Source organism: Sminthopsis crassicaudata, chromosome 2, assembly GCF_048593235.1.
Source record: "Sminthopsis crassicaudata isolate SCR6 chromosome 2, ASM4859323v1, whole genome shotgun sequence".
Lineage (NCBI taxonomy): Eukaryota > Metazoa > Chordata > Mammalia > Dasyuromorphia > Dasyuridae > Sminthopsis > Sminthopsis crassicaudata.
This window is the reverse complement of record NC_133618.1, coordinates 47,834,508-47,850,229: the sequence shown is the minus strand read 5'-3', so window position 1 is coordinate 47,850,229 and position 15,722 is coordinate 47,834,508. Positions and strand designations below refer to the sequence as shown.

Here is a 15,722-nt window from a genome sequence, read left to right as displayed (position 1 = left end):
CTTTGCAGGAACTAGCAAACTAGCAGGAACAAAGTCACTAAGGACATTTGGTGTCAGAGGAAATGGCTTTGGATCTGTTTTGTAGTTTAAAACTTGAGTAACCTTGGATAAGTTTTTTTTTTTTTCCTTTCCTGGGCAACATTGAAGTTCATAGATGGAAACTTCAGTGATCATTTAGCCCCACCTGGATTTGAATATGAATCCTTCTAGAACTTCTTGACAAGTGTTTACAGTCTTTACTTAAAGAATTCCAGGGAAGGAACCCTTTGATCTCTTGAAGAAGACCATTCCATTTTTAGATAATGCTAAATGTTAGGAGACTTTTCTGTAAATCAAGTCTTAAATTCCCTCTCTGTGATTTCTACTCATCCTTCCAAGTTCTGTCCTTTAGGCAAAGAAAACAAGTTTAATCCCTCTCCCCCACAAAACCTTTCAAATTTTTGGACACAGTCTACCCTAAACTTCTCTTCTCCCAACTAAAATACCCCCAGGTCCTTCAACACGATCTTCATATTATATGAACTCAAGACCCTTCCATCTCTGACACCTTTTCCTCCTCCAGATTATCAATGTCTTTTCTAACATATCACCCAAGAATTGATTATAGTGCTCTATTAAAGGTCTAGAAGGGTGAAGTAGAGCAACCCTTTCACCTCTCCTGATTCTATACACTACAATTTCATTAACTTTTTCCAATCATAAAGTAATAGATTTGAAGCTGGAAGGGATGTTATAAACAATCTGATGCAACTCCATCCTCTTACAGCTGAGAAAATTGAGGTTCAAACGGTAAAGGGGATTTGTCCAAGGTCACACATACAGCCAACAGAAGAATTGGATTTGAAGCCCGATCCTTTCCTTTGAAGTCTAGAACTCTTCTAACTCACCATCCTACCTCCCTTTCTGACTGCTGCATCATACTGCTGACTATGCTCAGGTGCCACCTTCTCCATGAAGACTTTCCCATTGCCCCAGTCATTTCATGCTCTCTTACTCCATAATTGAATATCACCTTACCCAAGAACACAACACACAGTCTGTGAGGCTGAAGCAGGACTCTATAACTATTTAATCAATTTTTAGAACTGTGTTCTAAAATACTCACAGAACTCAAGAAGATGAACTTGAGAATGCTGGAGTGAGATAAATAGATGGGATTAAGCATCAATCAATCAGCTAATATTTATTAAGCACCTACCAGGTTCCAATCCCAATGGTAGGCCCTGAGACACCAAAACAAAAATGAAACCTGACTGGCTAAGAAATAGAGTAGTGCTTGTTCTTTCTTATTTTTCCCCCTTTGTTCTGATTTTTTTGGTGTAGCATAATACTTGGAAGAGAGAAGGGGAGGAGGGAGAAAAATTTGAAATGCAAGGTTTTGTGCTAGTGAATATTGAAAATTATTTTTGCATGTATTTTGAAAAATAAAAATCTACTGTAAAAATTAAATTAACAAAAAAAGAAAGAAAGAAACCTTTTCCTACCCTCAAGGAACTTACAACAATTTCAATTTGTAACAGATAGGATTAGAAGTCTTTCTAATCAATTGTTTCAGCCAAATGTAGTCTTGCAGGAGCCGGAAAGCAAAGAGAACATACCCTTATCTGTGGGTGCTCTGCCCAAAGGAGTATACTTTTTTTTTGATCCCTGAAACCTTCCAAGACATCTTGGGATTTACTGGCTAGATTTCTCTCTTTAGGAAGATTCCTTAAATCCAAATAATTCTGGCTGTCATTGATTGGCTACCAGACTGGATTTTTTTTTTTTTTTTGACTACATAAAAGAATTCTTTGCCTCAGTTCTTACTTAGCCTAAATCACTGAATGAATGGTTAACTCAGCCAAAGTGTGAGACCTATTAAAGACCTTAGCTTAAAAAGGTCAAAATTTCCCATTGCATGCAGGAGCATCTCTAATCGTTCTGATCTATATCTTGCCACTGGACCCAGAAGGCTTCAGAGAAAAGGAGGTTGGTGATGTACTCACTTAAAACCTCCTTAAACCCACTGTATTTGCATGTTATGACATCACCTCCCTGATTTCATAGTCCTCTTCAAAGAACAAACAACAATTATTTTATTTTTACTTATTTGTATTCGATGTTGCTTCTTTCAGTAGAAAGTAAGCTGCTTGAGGATAGAGCATAATATTTCTTTTTTAATTTTTTTAGAGGGAAGGGGAAAGTATTTAGCATAAAACCTTGCAGTTGAGTGAGTCAAACTAACCCTAAAGTCTTTTAACTCTAAATCCTTTGAGAATCTCTGAGAATGCCAGGTACTACTATACTACCTTAATAATATCTTACTCTGGTATGTTATACTCTCCTTTATGAAATATCTTCATATCCATTAGCCTATTTGATCTTAACAAATCTATAAGACAGACTAGTTACCTCCATTTTACAGGTGAAAAAACTGAGGCTTGGAGAAAATAGGTGATTTGGCCAAGGTTGTGGCCAGATCTTCTGGTTCTGGTCCAGGGCTTTTCCCTTCTCTACCACAATGCCTAATTAGGCATTCCTGCCTGGTCTTTTGAAGTGATCTGTTTTGTCTTTCCATCTTGGCAACTGTATATCCTGGGCAGAAGCTATTTGTGCTGGCTGAGTTAGTTTTCCCTTTATCCACACTCAGTACTTTATTTGTTATTAAGAGGAGATGCTTTGTCTCTAAGCTGCTCTGGGAATCCCAGCCTTGAAAGAAGTCCCTCCAAGTATTTTTCTCTTCAAAGTGAAAGGCTTTTATCTGTAACTACAATGACATAGGATTGTTTTAAACATCCCAGCCCCTGCTTAGTGAAAGGAGCAGAAACTGCTTGCTGTTTTCTTCTTTTTCTTTTTTTGGCTTAGTCAATAGAGAGCTGACCTCAAATCCAGGAAGACCTGGGTTCGATACCTGTCTCTAATACACACATTTTATCTATCAGAGAAACTCACATTCTCAAGGTGCCAGGCAGCTCTGAAGACTCTGATCTACATTGATAAAAGATACTTCTTTACTTAGGAATTCCCCACACCAAGGAAATTACTGGTCTACTCCTTATCCCTAACTATAGACTTAGTTTTGAACATCAATACAGTTATATCTCCTTTATAACATTATGCATTGAAATAAATTAATTTAAAAGTTAATGTGGCAGTACTTTTCAGATACTTCTAAACCTTATTAGTTCCTTGGGCTAGTCTGTCACCTCCTTTGTCATCCAGCTGAAATTCACTTAGGTCTATGTATGACTCTGGTTCTGAAGTAATTTCTCATCAAATTGCCAACTAATTTCCCTAAATACATTCAGGTGTCTAAAAATTCAATTTTGTTTTGTTTTTGATTCTAAATTCTCTGCCTCCTTTAATCCCTGCCTACATCCATTGTGAAGGCAAAAAATATAATACTCATTACAATATGAAATCATGAAAACATATCCCCCCCAAAAAAAGCCAAAAAAAAAAAAGTTAAAAGGAAAAAAGGGAAATATATATATATTTCAATCTGTACTCTGATCCATCACTTCTTTCATCTGGAGGTAAAATAGCCTTTTTTTCATTATGAGTCTTGTAAAATTATGTTTATATTGATCAAAATTACTGAGTCTTTCACAATTTATTATCTTTACAGTATTTTTTTTTGTCACTATGTAAATTCTTCTGGTTCTGCTCACTTCGTTTTATATCAGTTCATTTAAGTTTTCTGAGGTTTTTCTGAAACTATCTCCTTTGCCAGTTCTTATAGCATAATAGTATTTCAATGCATTCAATATACTTTAACTTAGCCATTCCCCAATTGATGAGGATATTTCAGTTTCTGATTTTTTTTTTTTTTTTGCCACAAAAGAACTAAATAGTTTTGTATATATGGGTCTTTTTCCTTTTATCTCTTTGCAGTATAAACCTACTAGTGGTATTGCTAGGTCAAAGGGTATATACAGTTTTAATAGTGTTGGAGGCATAGTTGCAAATTGCTTTTAAGAATGTTTATCAGGGGGCAGCTAGGTGGCGAAGTGGATAGAGCACCAGCCCTGAAGTCAGGAGGACCCGAGTTCAAATCTGGTCTCAGACACTTAACACTTCCTAGCTGTGTGACCCTGGGCAAGTCACTTAACCCCAGCCTCAGGGAAAAAAAAAAAGAAAAAAAGAATGTTTATCACAACTGATTCAACCATTCTGGAGAGCAATTTGGAACTATGCCCAAAGGGCAATCAAACTGTGCAATATTGTGCAATACTACCACTACGATTATATCTCAAAGAGATAATAAAAAAAAAAAAAGGGAAAAGGACCTACATGTACAAAAATATTTGTAGTAGCTCTTTTTGTGTTGGCAAAAAATTAGAAATTGAGGGAATATCCATTAATTGGGCAGTGGTTGAATAAGTCATGGCATATTAATGTAATGGAATACTGTTGTGGTAAAAGAAATGATGACCAGGAAAAACTCAAAGAAACTAACAAACAAATCTGGAAAGACACATATGAACTAATCCTGAGTGAAGTGAACAGAACTGGGAGAACACTGCACAGAGTAATAGCCACATTGTACAAGGATCAACAATGATAAACTTAGTTCTTCTTAGCAATATAATGACCCAAGACAATTTCAAAAGTCTCATTATAGAAAATGCTGTCTACATCCAGACAAAGAACAATGGAATCTGATTGTAGATTGAAGCATAGTATTTTTAATTTTTTTTTTGTTTGTTTGTTTTTGTGGCTTTTTCCTTTTGTTCTGTATCTTTTTTTTTTTTTTTACAACATGACTAATGTGAAAATGTTTACATGATTGCACATATATAACCTACATCAGATTGTTGCCATTTTGGGAAGGGGGATGGAAGGGAGAGGGGGATAAAAAATTTGAAACTCTTAAGAAAAATAATAATGAAAATTATTTTTACATCTAAAAAAATAAAATACTATTTACCAAAAACAAAAATACTTATCACAACTCTACCAATAGCACAATAGTACTATTTTTCTACATCATCTGCAGCATTTGTTATTTTCTTTTTCTATCATCTTACCCAATCTGATAAATATGAGGTGATATTTCAAAGTTGTTTTAATTTGTATTTCTTTAATTATGAATGACTTAGAGCATTATTCACATGACTATTGATTTTCATATGACTATAGCCTGTTCATATCATTTGACCATTTATCAATTTGATAATGGCTCTTATTCTTATAAATTTGGCTCGATTCTATAAACACACACAGAGGCATATATATAAGTATATCAATATATATTCACACACAAAAACCAAAAATGTACTCATATAAAATGAAACCTTTATCAGATAGACTTCCTATATAGATTTCCCTCCCTTTTCATGCTTTTCTTCTATTATTGGCTACATTTTAGTTTGTGTAAAATATTTTTGATTTCATATAATCAAAATTATCCTTTTTACATCTTATATGTGAACCTTTCTATCTTTTATTTGGTCATGTACTTTTCCCCTCTTCACAGATGGAACAGGTAATGTCTTTTATGCTCTTCTAATTTTCATATGACAACTCTTTATGTCTAAAACATATATCCATTTTGACCCTATTTTGGTACATATAGTATGACATGGCTAGTTTCTATCAGACTACTTTCCAATTTTCCCAACTATTTTGGTCACATAGGGAGTTCTTGCCCCAAAAGTTGAGATCTTTGAATTTATCAAACATTATATTACTGTGTTCATTGCAATACATTTGTCAAATAATTTCCCACCACTTTTAATTTTCTATAGGTTTGTCAAACACTGAATAGTCAGTTAACAAGTATTAAGCACTTAGACACTGTGTTAAACAGTAGGATATAATGAAAGGTAAAAACAATAATTGCCATATTTACCATGTATTGGTCAACCTGCCATCTGGTGGGGGGGAAAGGAGAGGAAAAAATTAGAACAAAAGGCAATTGTCAATGTTGTAAAATTACTCATGCATATATCTGGTAAATAAAAACTATTAAAAAAAAAGTAAGCAAATTAAAAAAATAATAACTGCTCTCAAAGGAATAGGGAAGAGAACATGCAAACAACTATGAACATAAAAAAAAAGATAATTAGGAGGAAAGGAAATGAATCTAAATGTTCTAAAATGTTTATATAAGCACTTTGGGGGTGGCAAAGAACTAGAAATTCCAGGCATTCCCATTAATTGAGGAATGACTGAACAAATTGTGTGGTATATGAATGTGATGGAATAATATAGTGGTATAAGTAATGATGAGCTCAATTATCTTAGAAAAACAAGGAAAGATTCATGCAAAAAAATAAAGAGCAAAATGAACAGTGCCAAGAGGAACGTTATATACAGTAACAATTTTGAGTGAATAAGTTATTTTTGACTAGTTATAAAATACCCCTAAGTGAGCACGGGTAAGTGAAATTTGGAAGAGGGGAAGTTTGGGAGGGGATAATAAAATGGAATAATTTTGAACTTGCTGAGATGTCCAAAAGACAGTTGGAGATGGGAGGCCAGAGATTAGGAAAATCATCTGCATGGAAAGGATAATTGAATATGTAGGAGCTAATATGAAAGTGAAATTATATGGAAAATAGTATGGCAGAAACTAGAATTGACCAACACATAATACCCTATACCAATATAAGATGAAAATGGGTTCATGATTAAGTTATAAAGGAAGATAATATAAGCAAAGTAGGAGAACAAAGGATAGTCAACTTATCAGATTTGTGGAGAAGAAAGGAATTTATGGCCAAAAAAGAACTAGAGAACATTATGAAATGCCAAATAGATAATTTTGATTATATTAAGTTAAAATCTTTTGTACAAACAAAACCAATGCAGACAAGATTAGAAGGGAACAGCAAACTGGTGGAAAAAATTTACACCGAAAGCTTCTGATAAAGGCCTTATTTCTAAAATATTTAGGGAATTGACTCAGATTGGTAAGAATACAAGTCATTGTCCAATTGATAAATGATCAAAAATATGGACATTTCCCAGATGAAAAAATTAAAACCATTTCTAGTCGTATGAAAAAATGTTTTAAATTCCTATTGATTAGAGAAATGCAAATTAAGACCATTCTGAGATACCACTTCACATCTCAGTTTGGCAAAGATGACAGGAAAAGATGATAAATCTTGGCAGGGATATGGGAAAGCTATGACTCTGATACATTGTTGATGGAATTGTGAACAGAGCCAACCATTCTGGAGAACAGTTTGGAACTATTCCCAAAGGACTATCAAACTGTGCATACCCTTTGACCCAGCAGTGTCTCTACTGGGTCTATATCCCAAAGAGATCATTTAAAAAAAAAAAAAAAGGGAAAAGAAACCATATATGCAAAAAATGTTTGTGGCAGTCCTTTTTGTAGTGGTAAGGAACTGGAAACTCAGTGGATGTCCATCATGGAGGAATGGCTTACTAAGTTATGGTATATGAAGGTTATGGAATATTATTGCTTTATATGAAACAATCAGATTGATTTCAGAAAGTCCTTATGTGAACTGATGCTAAGTGAAACGAGTAGAACCAAAAGAACATTGTACATAGTCACAACAACATTATGAATGATCTATGGGGACTGAATGTGGAGCACAACATAGTATTTTTTTATTGAAGTTTTTTATCTTCAAAACCTGTGCAAGGATAATTTTTCAATATTGACCCTTGAAAAATCTTGCGTTCCCATTTCCCCTCTTCCTCCACCCTTTCTTCTAGATGGCATGTTAATATATATTAAACATGGTAAAAAAATGTTAAATCCAAAACAGGCTTACATATTTATACGATTAACATTATCTTGCTGAACAAGAAAAATCAGATCAAAAAGAAAAAAGAGAGAGAGAGAGAAAATAAAATTCAAGCAAACTGTAACAAAAAGAGTGAAAATGCTATGTTGTGATCCACCCTCAGTTCCCACAGTATAGATGGCTCTTTCCATTACAAGTCTATTGGCATAGGCCTGAATCATCTTATTGTTGAAGAGAGCTAGGTCTATCAGAATTGATCATCATATAATCTTGTTTTTGCCATGTATAATGATCTCCTTTCATCTCATTTCACTTAGCATCAGTTCATGTAAGACTCTCCAAGCCTCACAACATAGTATTTTCATCTTTGTTGTTGTTTGCTTGCTTGTTTTTTCTTTCTTGTTTTTTTCTCCTTTTTGATCTGATTTTTTTTTCGTGTAGCATGATAAATGTGGAAATATATTTAGAAGAATTGCATGTTTAACCTATGTTGGATTACTTGCTATCTAGAAGATGGGAAAGGTGAGGAAGAAGGGAGAAAAATATAGAATACAAGATTTTGCAAAGGTGAATGTGGAAAACTATCTTTGCATGTATTTTGAAAAATAAAAAGCTATTATTAAAAAAAGAAAAAGTGAAATCATCTGTATACCTACAGAGAGAAATCAATATATATCAATATTTGTTATAATATGTAAATTATCTATATAATATATATCTAATATGTAAAATATGTACATTTCTATAGAGAGAATATATAATATTGTGTAGAATATAGAATAATATATGAAGAGAGAAAAGGATCCAGAACAGAGCCTTCTTTGATATCTGGAATTGTCAGGCATGGCTTGGCTGAAGGTTTGCAAAGGAGACCAAGAGGGACCCGTTAGATAGGTAGGAGGAGAACCAGGAGAGAGAGGTATTAGCAAAATCTGGAGAGAAAACAAAATGAAAGAGAAGAGAATGCTCAGCCATGTCAAAGTTCACAGAGATTTCAAGAAAGCTGAGGCTCGAGAAAAGATTTAGTAACTAAGAAATCATTGGTAATTTTGAAGATAATTTCTGTAGAATTATGATATCTGAAGCCAACTCTGGGGAATTAAGTAAAAGGAAAGGAAATAAGAACATGTAATGTAGATGACTTTCTTAAGAAATTTGGACACAGAGAAGAAGATTTACTGGACAATAACTAGAAGGGATGATTATATCAGGTAAAGGATTTTTAAGGATGAAGGAGAAATTAGAATGTTTATAATATACTTAGTGGTCTGCCTTTTCTATTCTATTCTTCTTAACTAATTTTCTCCCTTTTTTTGGGTCTAATACCAAATACCCTCAAGTATAACTCCTTTGTAATGTGTTTTAAAGCCTTGTTTTATCATGCCTCTTAATATTCCTGCCCATTTGTTTCTCTGTATTACTTTCATTATGCTTTTATCCAGTTCTATAAAGAAACCTTATGCTATTTTGATTGGTTTTGTACTAACTGCATAAATTAATTTAGGGAGGATTGTCATTTTTACTACCTCAATCTGACTAGCTCATGAATGTTCCTCCAGTTATTCTGGCCTCTACTTGTTCACATATATTTCTAGGAGGCAAATTCCCACATGTTTGGTTTTTTACTCTTTCATTTTCTTTTAATTGTAATATATCTCACTTCAGTAAAAGGCCTCTACTAATAAAATAACGAGCAGGTTAGCTTGATGGGAAAGTGCCTGTGGATAGGAAAATGAATTTCCCTTGCCTCCTCATTGCATTAATAGACCATGATAAAGTCCCTTGCCATCTGTCTATATCAACCTCCTACTACATAAACTCTGATCTCCCTCCAGAGAGAGCTTATGAGTAAATAAAAGATGATTTACATATTGTAATAAATATTGATTAGGTGCCTATAGTACTCAGAGCTCTGTGCTGGCCATTAAGAGAACTGCAAAGTTTAGGTAACACAAAATACCTCCCCTCGGCAAACTTACAGTCTAGTAGGGTGATAATACACCAATACAGATGACCTACACTATACAGTATTTACATTATAAGTTCATTAGATCATTGACAAACAGAATACTTTGGGAGTCTTTAAAGGGAGACTGTTCTTTTGGTATGGGAAGCACTTATGTAATTAGTCTGGTATTAAAGGTATGCTAATGCTGTGCAGTGAGAGAAAGCACAGTGTCGTGGATAGGGGACTGGGCTTACAGTCAGAAAGAAGTAGGTCGAGGTGCTCCTTCTTCCACATACTCACTGTATGACGAAGGCAAGTTATTTAACTGCCAGGCAACTAGCCAAGACATGAATCACTGAGTTGTCATTTGACATCAGTGGACATACACCAGGAGTTCCCTGCTCAGATGAATGAAGACTCTGATGCGATCCATAAGTCTGAAGGTAGTCCAGAGCTCTAGACAAAATGCCAAAAGCTCTGATGATTTTAGATCTGGTTTTGCCACTAACTAGCTAAGCTCTTAAAGTAAACAGGATAGATATTTCTTTTTCTTTTTGCTCTTTTAACAATTAAGGAGCCAGAAATACAGAGAAGTTAAATGACCTATCCAAGATTATGCAGCTAATGCCAAAGTTGAGCCCACAATTCAGGTCTCCCTAACTCCCAGATTCTTGTTCTTCAACTTTGACTGTGTTTCATTGCTAATAACTGTAATTTTTTTCATTTTAAGTATAAATGAAATAACCTTCATCATTGGGAGCTTCTCCCTGTCTGAAAAAGTGACCCTCAGAAGTAGATAGATTATCTTGGCTGTGTACATGCTTTAATGTTCCAGTAAGCTAGGGCTTGTTGGGATGGCTATTTCTCTACTGAGTCCACTTCTAAAAGGAAATCAGGTCTGTGAAAATCCCCTAACAGCAGAAAAGATAAGTTAGAGTAATTATTCAATTTTTAAAAATAATTCTCCTCAAGGTATCTTTAAATAGCAACCCCCTTTTGCACATTTAAAATATTTACTTAACAAAATATTATTCATGCACACTATTCCTTTCTAGGAATGCATCTATTGTATAAAGAAAGCCACACCTATATTTTACTGCTGAACTTTGCTAGGAATCATTTGCAATAAAACAAACATTTAAGCTCCCTTTCCTTCCCTCTTCTCTACCAGTAACTTTTCTTGGGATATCATTGATTTTGCCAAGATCAGTTACTAATTTATAATTTTTTTTGTCCTTTAAATACTTTTTTTTCTAAAAATCTATAATTTACCGTGTTGTTTTTTTTTCTTCCAAATCATGAATTTTAAGTCAAATAATATGATGGTTTTTGGTCATCATCCTCTAATACTCAGTATATCAGTACAATGTTGATTTTTATCCTTAAGAACTCTTTTGATTCTTAATAATGTTTTGTAAACCTTTGTAAATTAGCAGGTTCACTTGATAATAGTGCATCTGGCACAAGTCTAACTTTTAACTTTGTATCTCAGGAAAATTAGCTACTAAGATATTATAGGAACACAGCAGAAATGAACAAATACAACTTTTGCTAGTTTTAACTCCAAGAAAATTTGGTCACCCAGAACTAGTCTATTTTTTTCTTCACTGAGGCATCTAGTCTGTACCAAGCTTGAAATCCCAGTGTGGGAAAGTATTCTGGTCCTGACTGTAGTATGGACTCTTTGGGACTGACCCTCAGTTCTTTGCACCTCTAGCTATTTGTCTGTAAAATGGGGAAGCCAAAGTCAAACTTCTCGAGATCACTTTGTAAACAGACTTTGAAGTCAGTCTTGATGGTGAGGATGTATGGTTTCTAGATCTTCTGCAGTGATAGCATTAAATGAACTGATCTGTCCATTGAAGCTTCATTTACCTCATGCCCTCCAATCATGTCCCCCAAGATTCTGCCGTGGATCTCTCTTCTCTTCTCTCTCTACTTTCTCTCATGGTTATCTCATCAGCTCCCATGATCATCTCTTTGCAGATGACTCCCATATCTATATGTCCAACCCCTGATTTTTTTTTTGTCTGCTGCTTCTAAGGTTACATTGCATGTGATTTCTATATAGCAAGTATTCTAGCCTTATGTTCCAAGGGGAATTTCTCTAAGGCCATCAAGTTCAGGCCCCTATTCTGGAATGTTCCTCCAACTACCTTTTAGTGCTTATCTCCTTAATTCCATGTAGTCAATGAGCATTGCTTCACTTTTACAAAAGAAAATTTGTTTTGAAGATATTACAAGGACAGAAGTACAGATATTTCCCCAACAACCAGAGGGGTAAACTCTCCTCTATACTACCTTGGTCTCTGCAAAGAGTGGTTAGCTCAGTTCAAATAGGATTTGTCCTACCAAGTTCACATCCAAATGGGATATCTCTTTTGTCTGAGTCCTAGTCCTACCTTCTGCAAGAGACCTTTTCTAGTCCTTATTCCTATCACCTTCCCACCCCCTCTCAATGTCTATCTTATTTGTACATAGTGGTTAGCATGCTATCTCCTTCATTAGATTATGAGTTCCTTGAGAGCAGGAACTCTGCTCTGTTTGGGGTTTTTTGGCCTTTTTTGTATCTCCAGTTCTTACTATAGTGCCTGGGACATAAGGGTAGGTATTAATAAATACTACTCAATTGACTGATGTGTTGAGTTCCAAAGGCCATTCTTAACTACTTGGACCATCAGTCAGACTAGATATTTAGAGAGAATTTAGAAACTCTCTTTTCCCCTGGATCTTTGCCTTTCTTCTCTCTCTCTCTCTCTTTTTTAATTAAAGCTTTTTATTTTCAAAACATATGTATCAATAATTTTCAACATTCATCCTTACAAAATCTTGTGTTTTATATTTTTTCCCTCCCTTTCCTCCATCCCCTCCCCTAGAGGGCAAGTAATCCAATATATATTAAACATGGGCAATTCTTTTTTTTTTAATAGCTTTTTATTTATAAGATATATGCATGGGTAATTTTATAGCATTGACCATTGCCAAGCCTTTTGTTCCAATTTTTCCCTCCTTCCCTCCCCCCCCTCCCCCAGATGGCAGGTCAACCAATAAATGTTAAATATATTAGAGTATAAATTAAATACAACATATGTATACATGTCCAAACAGTTGTCTCTCCTAGTAGGACATAAACTCATTGATAATCGGTTTCTTTTGATTTTTGTCTTTATGTACACATCACCTAGCACAATGTCTGGCTAGGCTAGGAGCCCAATAAAGTCTCATTAATTAGATTGATGAATGGATCAATTATTTAACAGATTGGATCTCCATAAAGCCCCATTCTAATGTTTCATCAAGACAGGGAAGTGAATTGGAGTTCTTACAAACTATACCCGCAAAGCATGAGTTTGGGCAGGCCTTTGAGGATAGGCCCCGTGATGTACTCTGTATATCTCTCTCATCTGAAGCCTCATCTGGCTATATTCAGAGAGAAATCATACTAGATTTAGCATTGGCAGTCCTAAATTGTTGAATCCCAGCTCAGCTACTGTCGTATTCTTTGGCACATCACTGACTCTCTTGGATCTTCCCATTAAATGTCATGATCAAACCAGATCAACTATTGCCTAAGGAATTTGTTTTGGTCACAAAACTCTCAAAGGCAATCTACTAGAGTTGAAGAGGGGTTGCAGTCTGCATCAGTGTAGAGACTACCCACATGGACAAAAATCACAGATACTTTAAGGATTACAGTAAAATTGTCCCAGACTCCTACTAGTGAGGCACATTAGTTCTTCCCTTACCTATTCAAATGTTGTAATTGTTGTTGTAATTGATGTTTCAGTATCCCATAAAAGAAGCAGGTGTATCTGACGGGTTAAAACCTGCATTTAGAAGTAGAAACCCTTGGGCTATTTAGCAGTGATTTAACTTAATTTCTTTTTTTCTTGCAGACTCCTCAACCATGGTGGCCCCACCAGTCAATACAGAGGCCCAGGTATGTACTTTGTCACTCAAAAAATACAGAACCAGAGAATTGTAGACTTCTTAGTGGCCCATAAAGATAATTCCTATCTCCTAGCAGAACTTCTCCTAAACAATAACTGGATGTCATCTGTATCTTGTAGAATTGGGGTGATCATTATTGTAGAAGGAGATGGGGCAATTCCAAGATATTTCCATATTATTCTCCTTCACACACACTTTATTGTCCAGCAAAACTAGCCTTCAATACACCCTCTCCCCAATTTATGCCACCATATGGGCTCTTCCTTCTGCCAATAAACTCCCTCTATACTTCGGCCTCTTAGAATTCCTATCTTTCTTCAAGGGTCAGCACAAATGCTCACTACCTTTATAAGGTCTTTTCCCCTCCACCCCAAATTATCTTTTGGTTATTTTCTATGTATTTGTATGTATATATGTTGTCTCCCTTAATGGAATATAAGCAAGTAAACTCCCCAAATGTCTTTGTAATGATAACCAGAATAATAAATATTTATATAGAGCTTACTATGTGCCAGGCCTTGTGCTAAGAGCTTTACAATAATTATTTCTCTTTATCCTCACAACAATCCTGGAAGACAAGTATATCCTCAGTGTTTATCAATGTGTTTGATGCTTTTTGGAGAGATTTAGACAGTCCAATTCGAGATTTTGTTAGTCATTGGAACTTCCTCACCAATGAAAACCAATTCTTTCTATCTTTCTCTCCCTCCCCTTCTTTCTTCTGAGGCAATTGCGGTTAGTGACTTGCCTAGGGTCACAAAGCTAGGAAGTGTTTTAGGCTACATTTGAACTCAGGTCCTCCTGACTTCAAGGATGGTGCTCTAACCACTAGCTGCCTCCAAATACTTTTTTTTTCTTTTTCTTTTTTGAGGGGGGGGGGAGATTAAATCTCCCTATTTTACCCAGTGTGGAAGTATGGTGGCCACTATAAATCAGACAGAAATTTGGACCTGCCCCTTTTCTAATGGGACAATTTTTCCCTTTTTAGACAGCCTAATCGCAATCGCTCCCTTCTCTTGGGAACTCTCCATAGTAGGACTGCACTTGTTCAAAAGCTGCATTTGCCTAAGCCACTGCAGTTCAGAATTCTGGCGCTGCAGAGATCTTTTCAGTTTTTCAGTTTCAGCCTCTCCTAGGAACAAAGATTATAGGCTTGTGTTGTAGTTTAGAATCTTAAATTTCCTAGTGCTCTGAGATGTAAATAATCAGCAGTCACTGTAAAGTGTCAGAGCTAAGACATGTATAACCAATTCTCCATCCAATAAGCCATGTTGCCTGACATATAGTAGGCACATAATAAATACTTATTGATTGTTTGTCATAAATCTAATAAAGGGTAAGGAAGTCCCATCTGAAATCTTGCATAGACTTTAATTTACAACACTGTCTGTAGGCAATATTCCCAAAGTCTCAGGAAACGGATTCCTAGAATTAATATAAATTCTGCTGCAACATGAATTTAATTTCTAGGGATCACAGATCTAGCTGAAAAGGAACTCTGAGAGCCCCTAAATTCAACCTCCTCCTTTTATAGCTGAAAAACCTGAAGTCCAGAGACATTAAATGCCCAGCCCAAAGTCACACAGGCAGCCAGCTTCAGAAGTAGATTTTAACCCAGGACTTTTAAGATGGGACAATGGTCTCTAAAATGGGTTTAACACTGAGAGTGTGAAATGGAATCAAAAGTATTTATAGACCCCCAAGCTATAGAAGTTTGGTGTTTGGGATTTTCCCTCATTCATTTTGGCTCCTTGTGCTGATCCACAAAAGTTTCTTGGCTTTTATCGAAGACATCTTGATTAAATTTCAAAACTGAGAAGGAGAATTCTCTGGTTGGGAGCTTGGTTTGGGGGCGGTGCGGGTGTGGGGAGCTGGCGGACATTCTTCTGGAAACTGGACAACTCTACTTGGCCTAGATCCCAGATTTTTTTCCTATGGAGAGAGAGAAGTTGGGGAGGTAGGAAATCACTAATCCACAAGCCTTCATCAGATAAGACAGAGGTTTGGAAATTAGTTAACCCTTTTAACACCAAAGTGGAGCATGAATCTAGTGCTTGAAGAGGACCTGAAGATTAACTCATTTTTCAGTCGCATTTATTAAGCATCCTCAACTA

The 15,722-nt window shown here is 35.5% G+C and overlaps 1 protein-coding gene across 2 annotated transcripts in view; it reads left to right on the top strand.

Annotated features, from left to right (window-relative positions):
• The window catches only part of SPIRE2 (spire type actin nucleation factor 2), a 57,641-nt gene that overhangs the window by 11,996 nt on the left and 29,923 nt on the right, over positions 1–15,722 (top strand). For both annotated transcript variants that reach the window (XM_074286148.1, XM_074286149.1), the window contains exon 2: positions 13,554–13,597. In XM_074286148.1, coding sequence (XP_074142249.1) covers positions 13,554–13,597 — 44 coding nt within the window. The remainder of the gene's footprint in view (positions 1–13,553; positions 13,598–15,722) is intronic.